General features: G+C 49.5%; 1 protein-coding gene across 23 annotated transcripts in view; it reads right to left on the reverse strand.

The window, feature by feature from the left end:
• Nucleotides 1-656: 656 nt before the first annotated feature.
• ODF2 (outer dense fiber of sperm tails 2) overlaps nucleotides 657-20,458 on the reverse strand; it is a 35,239-nt gene continuing 15,437 nt past the window's right edge. For 22 of the 23 annotated variants that reach the window (XM_027035276.2, XM_015062365.3, XM_027035288.2 and 19 more), the window contains 13 exons: nucleotides 16,617-16,688; nucleotides 15,032-15,103; nucleotides 14,794-14,910; nucleotides 13,965-14,150; nucleotides 13,449-13,558; nucleotides 11,750-11,885; nucleotides 8,407-8,517; nucleotides 8,199-8,303; nucleotides 5,907-6,065; nucleotides 4,488-4,588; nucleotides 2,560-2,722; nucleotides 2,011-2,136; nucleotides 657-1,559 (listed from right to left, as the gene is read on the reverse strand). In XM_027035276.2, the coding sequence (XP_026891077.1) occupies nucleotides 1,371-1,559; nucleotides 2,011-2,136; nucleotides 2,560-2,722; nucleotides 4,488-4,588; nucleotides 5,907-6,065; nucleotides 8,199-8,303; nucleotides 8,407-8,517; nucleotides 11,750-11,885; nucleotides 13,449-13,558; nucleotides 13,965-14,150; nucleotides 14,794-14,910; nucleotides 15,032-15,103; nucleotides 16,617-16,688 (1,647 nt within the window). In that variant the 3' untranslated portion in view covers nucleotides 657-1,370. Of the gene's footprint in view, nucleotides 1,560-2,010; nucleotides 2,137-2,559; nucleotides 2,723-4,487; nucleotides 4,589-5,736; nucleotides 6,066-8,198; nucleotides 8,304-8,406; nucleotides 8,518-11,749; nucleotides 11,886-13,448; nucleotides 13,559-13,964; nucleotides 14,151-14,793; nucleotides 14,911-15,031; nucleotides 15,104-16,616; nucleotides 16,689-20,458 lie in introns of those variants that run through there. The other variant, XM_027035291.2, reaches the window with a different exon arrangement.

Here is a 20,458-nt window from a genome sequence, read left to right on the forward strand (position 1 = left end):
TTTGTCCTTGAGTTAGAGTAGGCAGAACAAGACTGCCATCGCCCGGATGGCAAATACCAGCTAAAACAGAAAGGTTGGGATTCAGCACAGCACCCCATTTGTTCACCTCTCTAAAGAATATGTTGTTCTTTCTTTTAAATATAGGGAAATGGGAAGAGCACAGAAATAGCCCATCATCTTATCATTCAGAAACCAACTAACAGGGGCGCCTGTCTGGCTCAGTAGTTAAGCATGCAGCTCTTGATCTTGGGCTTGTAAGTTCGAGCCCCACGTTTGGGTGTAGAGATTACTTAAAAATAAAACCTTAAAATAAGTAAATAAGATCTTTAAAAAAAGAAGCCCAACTATCATTTTCAAAATAGTAATATATACACATCTTATCTCCCTCCATCCTATCCACTCCTAAAGTGCCCCTCCACCCCTGCCCCACAGACACTGAGCCAAGCCTTACAAAGTGTGTTTCCTCCAGTCATGTCACAGGATTATGTGAAGAAGGTGCACAGGGAAGAAAGAACCGACCTGGGCCAAAGTGAAATGAGAAGCCTCGTGTCCCATGTACCAAGTACTTGTTTACTGGCTCTCCTGCACCATTGTCTGTAATCATTTTTAGAAAAGGGATGGGGTGGGTAAAAGAAATCATCCAGTGGAGTCTTACATATTGACTAGAAAAGTTTTTTGTAAAACACAACACACATTATTTCCAGAATAAAGGCATTCCATAGATACAAATCTAGCAAACAGAAACACAAACCAATGGGATTGGGATTATACTTTTAAAAGGCCACTGGACACAAGCCCTGCAGTGTCTATTGTGAAGTGCTCAGGGGCAAGTGGCCTTGAGGAAACTTGGGTGTGAGATTTCCACCAGGCGTGGGAGGAGGGCCTTGGGGAAAAACACTGTACCCAAACAGCAGGTGAATGTGCTCACAGCCCAGGAGGGGTGGTGAGGACCTCTGGCTAACAGCTCCTGCTGGTGCTGGTCAGAGAAAGCCCAAGAGAGAGATTCCTCAGAAGAGGAGGGCTATAAGGGGACTGGAAGAAAAAGTCCAGTCCGGACATTTGCTCAGGAAAGGAAGGAGCAAAGTCATGGTGAGTTAAAATCTGGTACCCTAAGATCAGTAGATTTAAGGCCTGTCAAGGTAATTAAAAATTTCCATCAGGTGACTCTATCAGAGAGGAGAAAACTGAGTGGTTCCTGTTTCACCCCCCTAGTGCTTTAGGGACTTTTCTGGAGTTGGTAGCTAAGACAAGATCCTGAACACACTTCATCAGTGGAAGAGAGAGGAAAGCGGCAGGCTTTCCAGCTGTGGCTTGGCCACTCTTCAGTTCCCAGGACATCAGTTCGGGCTCCTGGCCCAAGACTGGCGGGCTTAGGTGGGAGGAGATCGGGAGCGGATGGGAGAGCTGGTGAGGAAGGTAGTGTAGGGACTGTCCCCAAACACGTTGGCATAAGATGACTTGAGGAACTGGACGTAGTTCTGCATGCTGCGATTGGTGCTCTCCGACTGCTCCAGGCGATCTTTGAGGTCTTGCAGCCGGCTCTGGTAGCGACGGTCAGCCTATGAGGAGCAACAAAAAAGGAGTCAAGTGTGTGAAATGTCCAGGGCGGATCCCTAGAGACTTGGTCAGGGGTTGCCAGGAGCTGAGGGCAGGAGAATGGGCGTGACTGCTAATGGGCACAGGGTTTCTTTCCGAGAAGAGTCTAAACTTAGATTGTGGTGGCAATGGCGCACCTCCTTGAACACACTAAAAAACACGGAATTGTACCATTGAAAGGAGTGAATTTTATGGTATGTAAATGACATCTTAACAAAGCTGTTGATTTAAAAAAAAAAAAAAAAAAGGAATCTGCCTAGGATATCCCTAAGGGATTGGAAAGTGAGTTGAGAAAAATCAAACCATGTCATATTCCTAAAAACCTCCATGAAACACCTTGCCCTGCAGGCCCCAGGAAGCTAAAATCTCAGTCCACTCCCTTCTCTCCGGCCCCCGCCCTCCAGCCTGACTCACGTCGTCTCGGCTCCGCCGCAGCTGGCTGAGCTCCGTCTTGGTCCTGCTCAGCTGGGTCTCAAGGTCCAGGATTTTGTTCTGGGCAGCTCGCTCCTTGGAGACTGCATGCTCCTTGGTCTGTTCCACCTGCCCAGAAGGCATGGAGGTGGGGCTGGCTTACCTGACACGGGGAGCACCTGGCACCCGGAAGGCTGAGCCACTCCCACTCTGGTCTCGCACATCACTACGGATGGTTCTCTGGTGCCTTGTGGCAGGAGCTAACTCCAGGGACTTCTGCAGCCCACTTCACCTGCCCTTTCCCCACACCCCAAGAATCATCACCTAAGCTGTGGAAAACCTGGCTGAGTCCCACGCAGGCAGCAAGTGAATGAGCCATCATGATCAAGTGCCAAAGCCTTTTACAGTAATTGCTCATTTGATCCTTGGGACAAATTCCCGAGGCAGGTGCCACTACTGCACCCCCTTTTTTAGATGGGGCAATAGGCTCTGAGAGGTCAGGTGACTTGGCCCAAGGTCACAGAGCTAGTTAGCAATGGATTCAAGACTGACCTGCCTCCTAGCATCTTCGATGGCGCTCTCCAACTGCCTGGCCAGGCTCCCACATTCCCGTGTTTTCTCCTCTAGCCGCAGCTGGGACTGGTGGATCGCTTCCTCCCTCTTGGCAATCACCTGTAGGAACTCGATATTCTGGGCGCTGGTTGCCTCCAGTTTCCTAGATGGAAGCACTTAATCAGATCTGGCTCGTACCCCGACCTGTCCTGTTCCACCCCGCCAGGAGGCTGCCAGCCACCCCTGGGCTGGGGGTCTCATCATGCCAAGAGTCTCCAAGGAACCACAGGAATAAACCAAAGAAACCTGCTGATCAGCAAGGCAGCAAGCAGGGAGCCGAGAAGCCAGGGCAGCTCAGGACTGTGTGGAGAGTGGGCGGGCAAGCACAGACGAGCATGCCTGTTGTTAGTAACACAGCACCTTGCAGCTAAGGAAGGTGGGCGCCACCATTATCCCCACTTTACAGAGGAAGAAACTGAGGCACTGAGGTCATTGGCCCAAGGTCAGCACAGCTGGCAGGTCTGTCACCAAAACCCATGCCCTCAACTTGTGCTCACTGCTGCCCCCTCAGCAGAAGGACATCAGCTGGTACCCCCTCTACTGCTTATGTGATCCACCGTGGGGTCGCAGTGACTCCTGATGGGCACACGTGGTCCCCACTGCAATTCCAGAACACCTTCCAATTGAAAGTTCTGTAAGTCCTGCTGAGTCCAGCTGCATGTTGGAAGCCAGGGGACCAGAGCGGAGCCTAGGAGCCCAGCCCAAGTCCCCACATGCAGGCTGCACGAGCCACCTGGGCAGCCAGAGCATCCCAGGGCCAAAGGCCTTGCATCTCTAACTAAGGCTCCAGCCCTCATTTTACAGATGCTAAGAGCTCCAGAGGAGGACAGTCAGGGGGCCTATGTCGCAGCTTTGCCAGATACCAGCTGTGTCACCCTGGGCAAGTCACTTAGCCTCTCTCCATGCTCGGTTTCCTCATATTCAACATTGGGATAATAGCAGCTAATACACACTAACTATATGGTGCATTTTTCTGTGCCAGATAATGCGCTAAGGCCTTTGAGGATTATCTCCTGGAAGACTTTCGATAACCTCATGAGCTAGATTGTTACCCCTACCTTGATCCCTTTCTCAAGGTGAGTAAACAGAGGTTCAAAAGGGTTCAGTGATTTGCTCAAGATCACAATGCAGGTTAAGTGGCCAAGCTGGGACCCAAGGCCAGGACTTCTGACTCCAAAAGCTGTACTCTTCACCTGACTGCCTCTAATAGTCCATAGGTAAAAGAGAAAAATCAGATCAGAAAGGTCTTGGGGATGGGGCGCCTGGGTGGCTCAGTTGGTTGAGTGACCAACTTGAGTTCAGCTCAGGTCTTGATCTCAGCTTGTGGGTTCGAGCCCCGCGTCGGGCTCTGTGCTGACAACTTGGAGCCTGGAGCCTGCTTGGGATTCTGTGTCTCCCTCTCTCTCTGCCCCTCCCTGACACATGCTGTTTTTTTTTCTCTCTCTCTCAAAAATAAACATTAAAAAAAAAAAACAGAAAAAAAGAAAGATCTTAGGGAAGGATGATCAGAAATGAAGAGCAGAATGAGGCGGGGGGTGGGGGGGGGGGGCACGGGAATGCCCCCTCACCGCCTTATATTGGTCCTGCTGGTTTACTCGGGTGACGTGTGCCTTTTTGGTAGGTGGAGCCTATGGGTGGTCTGAACTTGACCACACTGTTCTGGAGCATCCCCCGGTCAAAAGACCATCTTCCTCTCTCCCACAATGCTTACCACTGCAATGGAAGCAGCTTTTCCTCTGGGGTCTGCCCAGTACCTTCTAGGGCCTTGAGTCCCTCAAACACTTCTGCACACTAAGCCCAAAGCAGCTAAGTGGCTGAAAGTCTCAGGTCCTAGGAAGAGGACAGAGATGGGACCAAGTGCCTCTAACCTCTCCAGTTCATCCACCTTCAGACTCAGCTGTTTATTTTCCTTCTGGGAAGCCTGATGTTTCTCTCTTGCCATCTCCAGCTTGTCCCCCTGATGTTCGATCTAAAATGACAGGAACACAGACTGGTTTATGAAGGAACTTCCCTGCGCAGCCCTCCCTTCCCCCTAGGACCTGTCATCCACACCCAGGAGGGAGACACGCTGCCCTCAGCAGGCATCCAAGTCTCAACGCACAACCTGGACGAGAGAGGAGAGTGGGGACAGGTTAGGCCCGACTCCCGTGAAGGCCTTCCCGCACGTAGAGAAGCCAGGTTTGATCCCGAAGAACCACGGCGACGCTTTCTTGATCAGGAGAGGCCACTCAATGGGATCCGGGGCAGACATGAGAAGGCAGAAGCAGATGCTGGGCTAAACTGGCCCACACGACATGCCACAGAGCGTTACCAACTACACTGTCGGCACCGCTGATTTCATTCTCCCTTTAAATGGGGACAAGTACAGGCAACAGGAAACCTATCGAGTCTTTCAGGCTGGCAAGTTTGAGAAGTTATCCAGAGGGCTGCTGTACACAGAAGCTTCAGATATCAGGCTCTCGAGGCCCTGAGAATACTCAGGTTCAAGGGCAGGCAGGCAATTTAAGAGGACTGCGAATGTGGGCTTGGGAAGCAGGTGTAACTGGCTGAGTTCCAAACCCTGGTCACTAACTCTCGGCTCTGGGACCTCAGGAAATTAGGCCTCTATGCCTTGGGCTGCTTTCTGGAAAACGGAGAAAAAGAATATCCACACCTCACAACATTCCTGGGAGAATTACGGGGGAGAATACTGGCGCACAAAGTCCGTGCTCGAAAAACGATAGCTACTTTTGTTATTACAAGGAAGGAGGTCAAAACAGGGGGAGGGCCTCGCCCAAGGTCCCACTGCAAACGAGAGGCATGTAATTTCTTAGACTGTAGGCAGGATGCCAGTAACCCAGAGGCAGACTGCTTCTGGGAGGAAGGGAGCCCTCTTTCTGGACAGAACCTCAGGCAATGGACCTGGTAAGAGTCGGGAAAGGCAGCTGGAGCAAGAGAACGTTGGGAGAGAGAACATCCCCCTCTCCCCCCAGGCTGGGTGTCTCCCCCTGGGGGTGTGGCCGAGCACTGCAGCAGAGCATGAAGGGCAGAGGGACTGGAAGCACAGGCTGGGGGGCGGGGCAGCAGCGGAGAGTGACGGCTCCTATAACTACAATCACTTTGTGCAAACACAAGGCATTTGGCACACCAGACTTTTATTTCACAGCACTGATGATCGCTCACTCCTTTCAGAAAGCAGCAGCCAAGAAAAAGGAAGTGGTCCTCCCTTGGGGGGGGCGTGCAGCTCATCTTGGTAAGCGGGCCCCTGCTCTGGCCAGTTCGTGGGACCCTTTCTGCCAGTCCCTTACCCGGCTGCGCAGGTCTGATATGATGGCTGTGAGGTCGATGTTCTTCCTCTCGTAGCCCTGCAGCTGGTCCTGGCACTCTGCCAGCTTAGCCTCTGTGATCTTGAGGATGTCAGGCAGCTGCTGCAGGTCAGCCAGCTGGGACTGGAACTGCCTACGGGCCTGCAGTGGGGAGAAAAACCCACGTTGGGAAGGGCCCCCGCTGCCTGTGGGACCAAGCAGAGTCCTTTGGAATTAGGGCAGGGCTGCCGGCGGTCCCCAGAAGAGGATCCTGTGGGACAGCAGGAATGTGGCCTGCCCTCCCCACAGGCCACTGGCGGCGGCAGGCTCTTCTCCAAGGGACACAATGGGCCCTAACTTACCACCTGAGCCTGCCACTGCTTTCGTCATTGAATAACAAAGGCAATCACGTAGCAAATACCAGGACCTTGTTACTGTGCTGAGAGCTCCCTGAATTACTCAATGAATTCATACAACAACCTATCAGCTTGGTGCTGTTGTCCCAGTGGAAGGACTCTAAGGATCAAGGGAGGAAAGTCATTTCCCTAAGGCTGCTCAGCTAGAAACTGATAGAGACAGGGGCGCCTGGGTGGCTTAGTTAGTTAAGTGTCTTGATTTCCGCTCAGGTCATGATCTCACAGTTTGTGAGTTTGAGCCCCACATCGGGCTGCATGCTGACAGTGTGCACTGACAGTACAGAGCTTGCTTGGGATTCTCTCTCTCCCCCTCTCTCTGCCCCCCCGCAAATAAATAAACATTAAAAAAAAAATAAAAAAAAACAACTGGTAATAGAGCCAGGATTAAGGTCCAGTCTAACTCCAAAGCCCCTAGGAAGGCAATCCCAATGCTACAGCTCAGAGGAGAAGGTCAGAACTCTCTGATTTAGCCCATCCCTGTATTAACAAGGAGACTGGGGGCACCTGAGTGGCTCAGTCAGTTTAGCAACTGACTTTGGCCTAGGTCATGATCTTGTGATTCTTGAGTTCGAGCCCCACATCGGGCTCTGTGCTGACAGCTCACAGCCTGGAGCCTGCTTCGCATTCTGTGTCTCCCTCTCTCTCTGCCCCTCCCCTGCTCAGGCTCTGTCTCTCTCTGTCTCTCAAAAATAAATAAATGTTTAAAAAAATTTTTTTTTAACAAAGAGGCTGAGGACCAGATGGGGCAGGGACTTGCCCAAGGCTATGACACAGGTTAGTGGCTGGGCCTGGACTACTCAGTCCATCTCTAAAGGTAACAGTAATGGGAATGCAAGCTGGTGCAGCCACTCTGGAAAACAGTATGGAGGTTCCTCAAAAAATTAAAAATGGAACTACCCTACGACCCAGCAATGGCACTACTAGGCATTTCTCCACGGGATACAGGTGTGCTGTTTCGAAGGGACGCATGCACCCCCATGTTTATAGCAGCACTCTCGACAATAGCCAAAGGATGGAAAGAGCCCAAATGTCCACTGATGGAAGAATGGATAAAGAAGATGTGGTACATATAGACAATGGAGTATTACTCGGCAATCAAAAAGAATGAAATCTTGCCATTTGCAACTACGTGGATGGAACTGGAGGGTATTATGTTAAGTGAAATTAGAGAGTCAGAGAAAGACAAAAATCATATGACTTCACTCATATGAGGACTTTAAGAGACAAAACAGATGAACATAAGGGAAGGGAAACAAAAATAAAAACAGGGAGGGGGACAAAACAGAAGAGACTCATAAATATGGAGAACAAACTGAGGGTTACGGGAGGGGTTGTGGGAGCGGGGATGGGCTAAACGGGTAAGGGGCACTAAGGATTCTACTCCTGAAATCATTGTTGCACTATATGCTAACTAATCGGGATGTAAACTTAAAAAAATTAAAATAAAAAAAAAAAGATAAAGGTAATAGTAAGATGACCCCTTTGTCTCTAGGGATCCAAGCTGTCTCTAAAAGAATAAAGTTCTTTGGGGAAAGGGGAAGGAGAGACACATCTTTGGGTTGGTGCAGAACAAAACAGGCATGGCCAAGACCTGGCAGATCTTAGCATCTGAATCCACTTGGATTTGCTCTAAGCAGGGGAGATTATTTTAAGGAAACTGAAGAAGAAAACCAGGAGGAAAGCAGCAGCGAGACAGCGAGAGAGAGAGAGAGAGAGAGAGAGAGAGAGCAAGAGCAGGGAGAAGGCACATACACAGTAGTGTGGACCAGCCCAGCAAGGAGAAAACTCAATTTTCTGGTCGAAATCAAGGAAGCCCAGAGGGACAGACTGGCAGACCCAGGACTGGATGGCGGAAGAAAGCAAGGAAGGGGAGCAGTACCGCTTCGATCTCTTTGTTCATCTCATCTTTAAGGATCTTGTTCTCTTTGTCACAGCGTTCTAGCTGGGCGGCCACTTCATCAGCCTCCAGTCTGGTCTTCATCACCTAGGAGCCGCCAAAGCATTGGGCCGAGTTTCAGTGAAAAACACCTTTCCACCCGACCCTTCCTGGGAGAGGCCTCCTGGCTGACCTCGCGCAGACCACCTACCTGACTCTTATAGTTGTCGATCATCCCTTCATAGTTCTTAACCGACGCCTTCAGCTGCTGCACCTCGATGTGCGCCTGATTGAGCTTGTCCTCCATCGGGGCGAAACTAGCCTAGAAGGGGTGCCTACTGAGTAACCCGCAGGAAGCTTCCCAGAGCAGACAGCCATCCCACCCTCACCTCCCACTGCAAGTGGCCAGCCGGGGGAAGCCCTGACGCCTCACACCCACACCCGAAGTCAAGGTGCGCCAGGGCAACTCAAGTGAAGAAAGAACTTGACCATTGAGCGATGGGGGGCCTAGGGGCACCGACCTCCCACACAATCAAAAATGCACATAGAACTTTTGACTCCCCCGAAACTTAACTATTTCTAGTAACCTACTGTTGACCGGAAGACTTCCCAATAACACATAGTCAATTAATACCTGTTCTGTATGCTAGATGTCTTAGATACTGTACTCTTACAATAAAGTGAGCTAGAGCAAAGAAAACGTTGGGGAAATCATAAGGAAGAGAAAATACACGTATAGTCCTGAACTGTATTTATCCAAAAAAAAATCCGCATATAAGTGGACCCATGCAGTTCAAGGGTCAAGTGTAGATGCAAGAAAGCGACCCCTGTGTTTTCTTGTTCTTATTACAAAAGCAATACATAATTGTTAAAGACTATGGAGGTAAGACCAAGGAAAACTAATTGTGATGCATGATGATTGCACCAAGGGATGCCTTGATTTATGGCTTTCTGTCAGTAGCTGAGTACTTTTTTTTTTTTCAGCAAGAATGGGATTGATTATATTGTACTTACTGCTTTGCAACATGCTTTTGCAAGTAACAACGATGTTATACCTACTTCTCAAGTCAACAAATGTCCTCCTACAGCCTAAATGTTCACCTCAGTAGATGGAACAAAAGAAATCATTGTATATCAATACAGTAAAACAATATGCAGTCACTGAAAGAGATAAAGCTAAAAAACAAAACAAAACAAAACCCAAACCTGACCTAAAAAGATATCCGTGAAGTATGGTTGAATGAGAAAAGCAGGCTGCAGAATAATGGGTACGTATGTGTTTGAATGTCTATATTAGTATTGGGGGAAAACAACTGGAAAAATACCTATGTACAGTTAAGGAAGAACAAGACTTCCGCGTCACATTTGTGCACTGTGTTAAACTTCCACTGTGAACTTTGTAATCATCATCTAAGACAACAGACTCCTAAAAACATTATTTTGAATGGCCACACTGTGTTACGCTTCACAGACACACAGACTGTAACCAACCCCCTAACCACTTGTTAGGCTTGGAGGCTGACTTTCATTTCCCCAGCAACCGCCCCTCCCCACCGAGTGGCTCCAGTGGGAAAGGCTGACGGTACCAAGTGTCCCCGAGGAGTCACGGAGCAATTCTTGCCTTTCACACATCCCTGACGGGAAGGTGAATTTGTACAACTGCCTTATTCTGTGGTGACTTCTACCAAAGCCGAATTTATGCTCACTATCTGATGACCCGGCAACTCTACCTCAAGGTAGAATTTAATTTACAAATTCTGGGTGGCTCAGTCGGTTAAGCATCCGACTTCGGCTCAGGTCACCATCTCACCGTTCGTGGTTTGAGCCCCGTATCAGGCTCTGTGCCTGATATCGGGCTCTCTCTGCCCCTCCCCTGCTCGTTGGCTCTGTCTCGCTCAAAACATGAATAAACGTTAAAAAAAAATAAAAAAAAAAATACACCAAACAGGTGCACCCAAAGGTACACGAAGATATCCACTGACAGTAGAATGGATAGATCTACTGTGGTGTGGTCGTGCAACAGCAGACCGGACAGCATTAAGAATGAGACCTGTCACACGGCACAGATTGCTCGCAACCATAATGCTGTATGAAAGCCAGGCACAAAATTCAAAACCAGGCTAGCTAACCTGTGGTGACTGAAGTCAGGATAACGGTCACCTTCACAGGGGGGCTTATAAGCAGGTGAGGTCACTGGGGTGCTAATAAGGTTTGGGTCAAGGTGACTGATGGACAAAAATGTGTTCACTTCATGAAAATTCTAGAATGTGTGTACCTTGCCATACGTCATACTTCTTTTAAAATCAATCTGAACAAATAAACCAGTAAAAAAAAAAAAATTAATCTAGGGGTGCCTGGCTGGCTCAGTCGGTTAGGTATGTGACTCTCGATCTCAGGTTTGTGAGTTCAAGCCCCAAGTTGGGTGTAGAAATTACATAAAAATACGGGGTGCCTGGGTGACTCAGTCAGTTAAGCATCCCACTCTCAGTTTTGGCTCAGGTTATGAGCTCAGGTTTCGTGAGTTCGAGCCCCACATCGGGCTCTGTGCTGATGGCGCAGAGCCTGCTTGGGATTCTCTCTCTTTTTCCTCTCTCTCTGACCCTTCCCCACTCACTCTGTCTCTCTCTAAACAAATACACTTAAAAAAAATTATTTTAAAAAAGAAATTACATAAAAACAAAATATTTTAGGGGCTCCTGGGTGGCGCAGTCGGTTAAGCGTCCGACTTCAGCCAGGTCACGATCTCGCGGTCCGTGAGTTCGAGCCCCGCGTTGGGCTCTGGGCTGATGGCTCAGAGCCTGGAGCCTGTTTCCGATTCTGTGTCTCCCTCTCTCTCTCTGCCCCTCCCCCGTTCATGCTCTGTCTCTCTCTGTCCCAAAAATAAATAAATGTTGAAAAAAAAAAAACCAAAATATTTTAAAAAATAAATAAACAAGCCCACATGTCATTGTCCAGATCAATTAATAGGATCCAACCTGGCTCTGAAATATGAACCTTGGTTCAGGTGCCTCTCGTCCCTGCTGTGCTGGGTGTATAGCAAGTGGTTAAAAGCCGAAACTCCAGAACGAGAATCGGCTTCAAATCCAAACTCCAACACTTCCAAGGGCAAAATCTGGGCAACAAACCTGACCCCTCTCGAAGCCTGCTTCTTTATTCTATAAAGCAGAGACGACCACCCTATTATCAGGAGGTTAAAGGGAGAGTGGATACACATGAAGGGGCCAGCAGCCCCCCAGGTGTCAGTGTCCTCCTCCGATGGCTGAGTGTGCGTGTTAAGTGTCTCACATGCATTGCCACATTCTCACCAGGCACCCTTTCCTCCTGCTAAGGAAAACTCGGGGACAAAGGATGAACCGTCTAACCCGGGGCCTGTACTAGCAAGAGGCGGTCAGGACTTGAATCCAGGCCCGACTCCGGCGCACGCCCTCCTAATCAGGCTCCTGCCTCCAGGCCCCCTGAAGAACCCCGGGTCATCCTTAGGGCCCCATCGAGAGTACCCCACCAGCAGCGCCACTGTCCTCCACCCATGGTGCCAGCCTGCTCTCACGACAGACCTTCAGCCTCTCGTTCTCTAGCTTGAACGCGGAATACTCAGCAGTCTGCCGGTGTAGTCTCTCCACCAGGCTGTCCCGATCTTCCCGCATCTTCTCCTCCAATGTTTGTTGTTGGTTTACAAGATCTGTCACCCGGCTGGGAGGTCGCAGAGTGAAAGCAGACAAAGAGAAGCAATTGCATGGGTTCTGAGGAGCCAGGTCTTTGTGTGACGTGGGCCCAAGGGTTCCTCCCCAGCCAGTCCCATCTCTGTGCCCTGTCTGCCACTGTGGCGTTCCCACGTACCCCACCTCTTCTGACAGCCTTCAGATTGGTCTCCCATTCCACCCCCTCCAAAAGCCTTCTGTGTCCTGATCCTCCCATGAGGCCAAGACACTCCCTAAAGACAAGAACCAGAGACGGGGTCGCTTCCCAGCTCTCCATGGCACCCCCTGGATCTCAGTCCAGCAGGTCTTAAAGTCAGGACAGAACTCCGAGCCTGGGTGGTCAGGGACACCCCCAGACATTACACTTCCTTGTTCACAGGTGTGAACACTCGCCTAGCACGGGTGGGGACTGCAGTGAATGTGTACGGCACGATGGGAGAGAAGCCAACTGCCCCTGCCCTCGCTCCCTCCCCCTTCCCCTCCATCACTCATCAGGGCTATAATCCAGTAACGGAGGACTGTGGCCTCACAGGAGCATTCGGGCTCACAGATCCAATACAGGCATGTGCTCTCAGTAATGATCAATTACAGTTCATTCGGCAAATATTTGCTAAGCACAGACTAGGCCCAAGCAAACATATCCTGTTGTTTTACCCGGCAATCTCCTCCTCAGCCTTAAAAACCCAGTTCCGGGATGCCCGGGTGGCTCAGTTGGTTGTGTCCAACTTCAGTCAGGTCATGATCTCACAGTTTGTGAGTTCAAGCCCCACACCAAGCTCTGTACTGACAGCTTGGATTCTGCTCTGGATTCTGTGTCTCCCTCTTTCTCTGCCCCTCCCATCCTCCCTCCCTCTCTCTTTCTCCCCCCCCCCCCCTCTCTCTCTCTCTCTCTCTCTTTCTCTCTCAAAAATAAATAAAAACATTAAAAAAATCCAAAAAACCCAGTTCAGACTTCCCTTTCTCAGGGCATCTCTTCCCCAATGCCTCTCATCTGTATCACATGTCCTTCTACCTTCACTATCTGTAGATAATGAGTAGATGCTCAATAAATATCTTTCAAACGAACGAACACATGAATATAGGTGACACTGAGGACGTTTGAATGGTCACTGGTGCCTAGTGGCGAGAAAAGTGTGAGTTCACTCCCCGGCAACTTTAGGCCATTTTGGCCTCCTACTCTGACCTTCTGAGGGCTGGGCAACACAGCTGCCGTTTTACTGGGCAGACGATAGAGAGAAGACATGATCCACCCACCCCCACCCCCCCGGCACAAGAATGAGGACACCAGTGTGCATGCCCAGTTCCCACACTGTGCACACCGGGACCCAGCTCAGCCCGGGGACCGGCAACAGACTTAGCCCTGTGTGAGCAGAGAGTTCTGGCCCCTCCACGGCCCCCGCCTGGGCCGCCACACCTCAGCCCAGTGCGGCCCCTGACTGACGACACTACAAGGCAGCCGCGAGGGCGCTGGGGCCCCCCTCAGGCTGCCAGGCTCCTTCCACCCGTCTGCCTGCTTCCGTCATCAGCCCATGCACCGTCGCCTAAACGCACGTACTCATTCAGGACGATAATTTCCAGCTCCAGGTCTCCCTTGTCTTTCACAACTTGATTGTAGCGGCTCCTCCATGATTCCAGAGTGGATAAAGCTTCAGCGACATAAAGATCCTGGCAACATGGGACAACAGGGCCCGTCAGCCTGGGGTCAGCGCTGAAGCCGAGGCAGCTGGGGGCTGGGCTCACCCTGGACGACTCTTCACCCCTGCAGTCCCTTTGCAGAGAGCACCCAGGGTGATTACGTGAGCCCAGCGGCAGCTTCTCGATTTCTAGCCGTCACATGCGCCCTACTCGCAAATCCTTCCTCAACCATCATTCCCACCCACAAAACTGACATAGGCTAAATCCCCTCTAATCTCTCGTCTCCAGCCAGCCAGCCAGCCAGCCACCCGCTTTCATCCTTTTACCCATTTACTCACCCCCCGCCCCCCGGCTCATTCACCCTTCCACTATCACCATCCCTCCGCACCCCCATCGCCGGCCGCCACCCCGGCCGCCCTCAGGGAAGGCCTGCCACCTTGTCAGCAAGTTGCACATGCAGCTGCTCAGCATATTCCTCACTCTTCTCAGCTCGTTCCTTCTGGGCTCGGATGGCCTTCTTTAAGGTTTCTTTGTCCCGGTCCCCCTTTTGCTTTAATTCCTTCAGTTGCTCCATGATGGCCTCCACTTCTGCCTTGTGCTGGTTCCCACTGCGCTCCAGGTTCTGGGAAGGAAGGGCCAGGAAGGGTCGGGGGAGTGGGCAGGGGGCAGGAAGAGACAAGAAAGGCAGAGACGGAGGGCAGAGACGAGGAAAGGGGACGAGCGAAGAGAGGGGATGGGGGACAGGGAAAAAGAAAATGGGTCACCAACTGCGTGGGGCCTTAGGGCTCTCTAAATGCAGGCCAGGGATGAGGGCCATTCCCAGCTCTCCGTGGCACCTCTCTGGGTCACTGAACCCATCGGGTCTTAATGTTAGGACAGAACTCTTCCTTCAGCTCCCAGTGCTGTGGTCAGAAGGATCTCTCACTCACTCAGCAGACCTACGACCTCAGAGGGTCCCTAGCTCACACAGGCAAGCCGCAACTGAGACCGTTCCCTCCCCCGGGTAGTTCAAAGACCCAAGGACCTAAGGGATTAAGTGACTGGCTCAGGGTCACGGCACCAAACCCGGTCACTCCTGGGAAGGGCACCCAAGGCCTCCGGGGTCCACTGCTCTTGCCACTGTCCCAGAGTCTCTCTGAGGCAGAAGTGCCTTGGCAGCAAGTGCCCCATAAACCATTAAGGCAAAGCCTTACTGAGTGTGGCTCACCGCCCTGGGACTGCCATGTCCCGGCCCCTCCTTTTCCACCCGTGGGGCCAGCAGGTACCTTGATCTGCATGCACAGGCGACTGTTCTCTGCCTCTTTGCACCGGAGCTGGGCCTGCAAATGCCCCCGCATAGACTCCATGGATTTAGAAAGCTCGGACGCTGTCTTTGCTTGAGCCTTTGGAGAGAGAGAGAAAGTGGCAGAGCCAGCATTTGAACCCAGATTTCCAATTCCAGAGTGCATTCTCCCCACGAAACTCTACTGGCTCATAAGGAGGAGCAACTGTCAGGGATGGTACCTTCTCACATTGTATTTCCTGGAGAAGTTCTTCTACTTCCTTGTCCTTGTCTTGCAGTAGTAACAGCAGGCGCTAGAGAGAACACACACTGTCATGAGCTCCCTGGGAAGAGCAAGGGAGTCAGGCCCAGGGGGGACAGCCACTCCTGTGAGTGCCTGGGCAACAAGGCCCAAGATCCCGACTGTAACTGCCCATGTCACAGAGACCCTGGCAGGAAGCATCCAATATCTGTATTGAACGTTCAAGACAACAAATACGTATTGATCTTGCAATTTAAGATAAAGTAACGTTAGGGGTGCCTGGGTGGCTCAGTTGGTTAAGTGTCTGACTCTTGATTTCGGCTCAGATCATGATCTCACAGGTCGTGAGTTCAAGCCCCGTATCAGGCTCCATGCCAGGCATTCTTTTTCTCCCTTTCCCTTGGCTCCTCCCCTGCTCACGCTCTCTCAAAAAAATTTAATTAATTAAATTAAATTAAATTAAATATTAGTCATGGGAAACAATGAAAAACAAAACAAAATGCTAAATTAGAATCCCCATAATCCCCCAGGCAAAGAGAACCACTGTTAAAACACATTAAGAAGTCTTGGGGCGTCTGACTGGCTCAGTTGTGCATCAGACCTCAGCTCAGGTCATGATCTCACGATTTGTGAGTTCGAGCCCCGCGTCGGGCTCTGTGCTGACAGCTCGGAGCCTGGAGCCTGCTTCTGATTCTGCGTCTCCCTCTCTCTCTCTGCCCCTCCCCTGCTCATGCTCTGTCTCTCTGTCTCTCAAAAATAGTAAACATTAAAAAAAATTTGTTAAAAAAAAACACATTAAGAAGTCGTATGCAAAAATGTTCCTACAACATTTACCATAATGTGATTAAATCTTCTACACCTTTTGAAACAGCAAGTTAAAGTTTCAATTTACTGATGTATCATAATTTGGTTCCTGGCCTCTCAAGCTGGAGATGCAGATTTAGGGGTTATCCCCTTCATGCTGAATCCCCGACTGTCACCTTCGGAGAGGCCTCGGGGGCCGAGCGCCCAACCTTGGGAAAGATGGCTTTCATCCTCCTTCTCCCTTGGGAGACTCGTGTGGGCATTAATACCTCAAATACTCCAAAAGGTCTTGGGAGTTAACATGGTGAATTTTTTGTGCAGTTTCCCGATTTATGTGACCACAGATCACTCCCTGCTTTTGTTTCTGGCACCCATTAACATCGTCGAGGAACTTAGGGTTCCATGGACCAGCCTTTGAAGCGTGCTTCCTTGGGAGAGATTCCCAGAACTGGAATTGTTGAACCAAAAAGTCTACAATCCATAATGCAAATAAGGAAATTCAAGTAACAGACTGATGGTTAGTAACTCCATCAGCACGAGCAGCATCCCTCAGGTTGGGTGTTCAGCTTGGTGGTTTCAAGCTTACAAGTGATCAACTAGACAAGCCCAGTGGAGCAGGCAAGGCAGGGGACATCAGCCCATTTTACAGATCAGGAAACTAAGACCCAAAGAAATGTCAGAGCGAGGCTGCCGTGTCCCTCCAGCCCCTCTGCGCACTGTCGCCTAAAACCCACTAGATCCGCCAGGGGGCGCTGTGTTACCGCTTTCTCTGAGTCCGCCTCCGCCAGCCTTTTGAGTAGTGCTCCTTGTTGCTCCATTAGCCTTTCGGAATCCTTCAAGGGAAGGCACACAGGTCGTTAAGCAATGAACCCAGATGCCTACATCCTATGGATTCTTTCCCTTTTCCAAAACTTACATTTTCCAATTATAGGAATCATAAATAGATTGCAACCTCATTATAAAATAATCACCCTCATCCACCTCCAAACCCCACCCCATTGTTACTAGTTTGATGAGTGTCCTGCCTATCCTTTCTCTACACATTTATATATAGCTACACCTAGAGAAATGTTATCTCTTGGGGGGTTGGGATGCGAAGGGATTTATGAGTGATTTGACCCAAATGATAGCATATTGTATTTTTATGCTACAACTTGGTTTTTTATAAAGAGCTTGAGGGATGCCTGGCTGGCTCAGTGGGTGGGGTGTGCAACTCAATCTCGGGATTGTGAATCTGAGCCCCATGTTGGGTGTAGAGATTATTTAAAAATTTAAAAATCTTAAAAAAAAAAAACAAACCAACAGCTTTATTGAGCTGAAAATTCAGATACCATACCCATTTAAAAAGCACAATTTAGGGGCACAATTTAGGGGCTCAATCGGTTAAGCTTCCAACTCAGGTCACGATCTCGTGATTTGTGGGTTCGAGCCCCGCATCAGGCTCTGTGCTGATAGCTCAAAGCCTGGGGCCTGCTTCAGATTCTGTGTTTCCCTCTCCCTCTGTCCCTCTCCTGCTTGAGCTCTCTCTCTTTTCTCGCAAAAGTAAATAAATAAACATTTTTAAATAAATAAATAAATAAATAAAATGCACAATTCAATGTTTTTTGGCACTTTCCATTATTAATTTTTTAAATTGTGGTAACATATCGCTAACATAAACCATGCCATTTTACATTTGGTTAAGTGTAAAATCCAGTGGCATATATAGTATATCCAAATATTGTGCAACCACCACAACTCTCCAGTTCCAGAACATTTCCATCATCCCAACGGAAAGACCTGTTAAAACACTCTCCTTTCCCTCCTCCCCTAGCCCCCTGCAGCCACTAATCGGCCTTCTTTCTCCAACCGGCCACTGCATTTTTAACCTCTCCCCTTGCACAGCCTCTGGGCAAGGAAGCTGTTCCCAGGTTGCATAAATGCAAACACTGTAGCAATGTACTGTGCTGGGCCAGACGTGTACAAAGTGTCTCTCTCTAGGGTGGAGAGAGGCGGCATGCCTGGGCCAGAAGGTCTGTGATCTGCGGCAGCTGAAATGACCTACAAAATGCCTGCACGGATTTGCATGGCCACGGGCAGGAGGAGGGCCCTGGGTGGCGGCCAGTCTTTCCAGCAGACTCCTGCTGCTTTAGCTTGCATTTCCCCCATCACTCATAAGTTTATCAGCCACTGAGCTCCCTCTTCTTCCCCGACTGCCTGCTCACACCCTTGCCCATCTCTCCCAAACAGGCCGTGTCTGAGAACCATCTCTACTCTTCCGTAGAAGGGGAGGGGGCTCGGCTCGCCTTCCCTTTTCCTCTCAGGATCACAGGTCCCCTTCACAAGCCATGGCAGGGCTGGGAGTGGAGAGAGGCCAGCATCATGGTTTCTCCAGCAACAGGAAGAGGCAAAGAACACGGGATGAAAGTTAAGGCCTGCAGCTCCTCTCACTGTCCTTTACGCCGTGTCCTCCGAGCCTCCAGGGGGACACTACACAAACGAACACACAACTCTCACCAAATCCCCCATTCTAAGGAGCCATGGACTATGACCACCCCCATTTTAGAGAGGAGGAGATCGAGGCTGGGAGAAGTGAGGTGAGCTGCACGACATCACACAGCTGGAAATGGCAGCGGTGGGCCCTAAGCCAACCGACCCCACAGCCAGAGCAAACTCTCATCCACTGAGCATCCCGAGGAAGCACAGAGATGGGGGGTACCGTCCCAAGAGCCATGGGGGCAGGGGGAGAGGAGAGCCCAGACTCAACAGAGAGTAGCCGCTGTGGGTGGGAGTCCAGATTAGCTAACCCTTCATCTCCAACGGGAGATTCTGGGATTCTAGGACAGTAGAAGCTAAGGGGTCAAAAAGGAGACAAATTGAGTAGGAAGAGGTTTGTCTGGAGGCCCCAGTCCCAGGACAAACAGCAGCAGCCCCTACCACACCAAACAGCTATCATGTGCCAGGCAGTATGCCAATCCCCCATCCATGTCCTCACGTGATACCACGTGGAAGACGCTATTCCCATTTCGCAGGTGGGAAAACTGAGGCCCAGAGAGGTTAAAAATTGTCCAGCCAGGAACACCTGGTTGGTTCAGTTGGTTAAGCCTCCAACTCTTGACCTCAGCTCAGGTCATGATCTCACGGTTTGTGAGTTCAAGCCCTCTGTCAGACTCTGCGCCGACAGCACAGAGCCTGCTTGGAATTCTGTCTCTCCCTCCCTCTGCCCCTCCCTCCCCCTCTCTCTTTCTGTGTCTCCTCTCTCTCAAAATTAAAAAAAAAAAAAAAAAAATTGCCCACCCAAGCATATTGAGCCAGGCATTAAACAGGTATTAACTATTTTGAGAGTAATTTAGCTATAACTAATAAAACCGATAGAAATATATTCTAGAAACTCTCAAATACACCAGGATAGTATACATGAATGCCCCAAATAACAGTGCTTATTTAATAGCAAACAACTGAAAATACACCTCCATCAACAGAAGAAAGGATAAGTTGTGGAGTAGTCATAAAATGGAATATAGTGAAATTTAGTGAAATATAATGAAATATAGTGAAAATTAACTATCTTAGGTCTCAGGGACAAAACCGGATGAATCTTATAAAAATATTGAGTGAAGGGGTGCCTAGGTGGCTCAGTTGGTTAAGCGTCCAACTCTTGATTTTGGCTCAGGTCATGATCTCATGGTTCGTGAGTTCAAGCCCCACATCGGGCTCTGGGCTGACAGTGCAGAGCCTGCTTGGGATTCCCTCTCTCCCTCTCTCTGCCCCTCCCCCATTCTCTCGCACATGCTCACTCTCTCTCTCTCTCTCCCCCCCTCAAAAATAAATAACATTAAAAAATATTTTTTGAGTGAAAAAAGCAACTCAGAAGAACACATATGGAACAATATCATTTATGTAAGGTTTGAAAACATGCAAAACAATACTATATGTTGCTCAGATATATATGTAAGTGATAAAAAACTATCAGATTGGAGAGAAAGGATCCCTCTGATAAGCTTATCATCAAAGGAGACATTTAATGACTCAGACAAGATTTTGTTTGGAAGCCTGGTCTGTGAGCACACTGCTTATATTCCTTATTTTACATACTCATTGGGGGGCACCTGGCTGGCTCAATCAGTAAAACAACAACTCTTGATCTTGGGGTTGTGAGATCAAGCCTCCCATTGAGTGTGGAGCCTACCTTGAAACTAAATAAACAGGGGTGCCTGGGTGGCTCAGTCGGTTAAGCATCGGCTTAGGTCTCATGATCTAACTTCAACTCAGGTCATGATCTCGCAGTTAGTGAGTTCAAGCCCCACATCAGGCTCTGTGCTGACAGCTCAGAGCCTGGAGCCTGCTTTGAATTCTGTGTCTCCCCTCCTCTCTGTCCGTCCCCCGCTCATGCTCTGTCTCTCTCTCTCTCTCTCAAACATAAAATAAACGTTAAAAATTTTTAAATTAAAAAAATTAAATAAAAATTTAAAAAATAAACACAATGAATTAAATACTAATTTTTAAAAAATAAGAAGTTCACAATGCTAAACATAAAATAAAATAAAAATAAAATAAAATAAAATAAAATAAAATAAAATAAAATAAAATAAAACAAAACAAAACAAAAGACACTATGGTCTCT

This window comes from Acinonyx jubatus, chromosome D4 (assembly GCF_027475565.1).
Source record: "Acinonyx jubatus isolate Ajub_Pintada_27869175 chromosome D4, VMU_Ajub_asm_v1.0, whole genome shotgun sequence".
NCBI lineage: Eukaryota > Metazoa > Chordata > Mammalia > Carnivora > Felidae > Acinonyx > Acinonyx jubatus.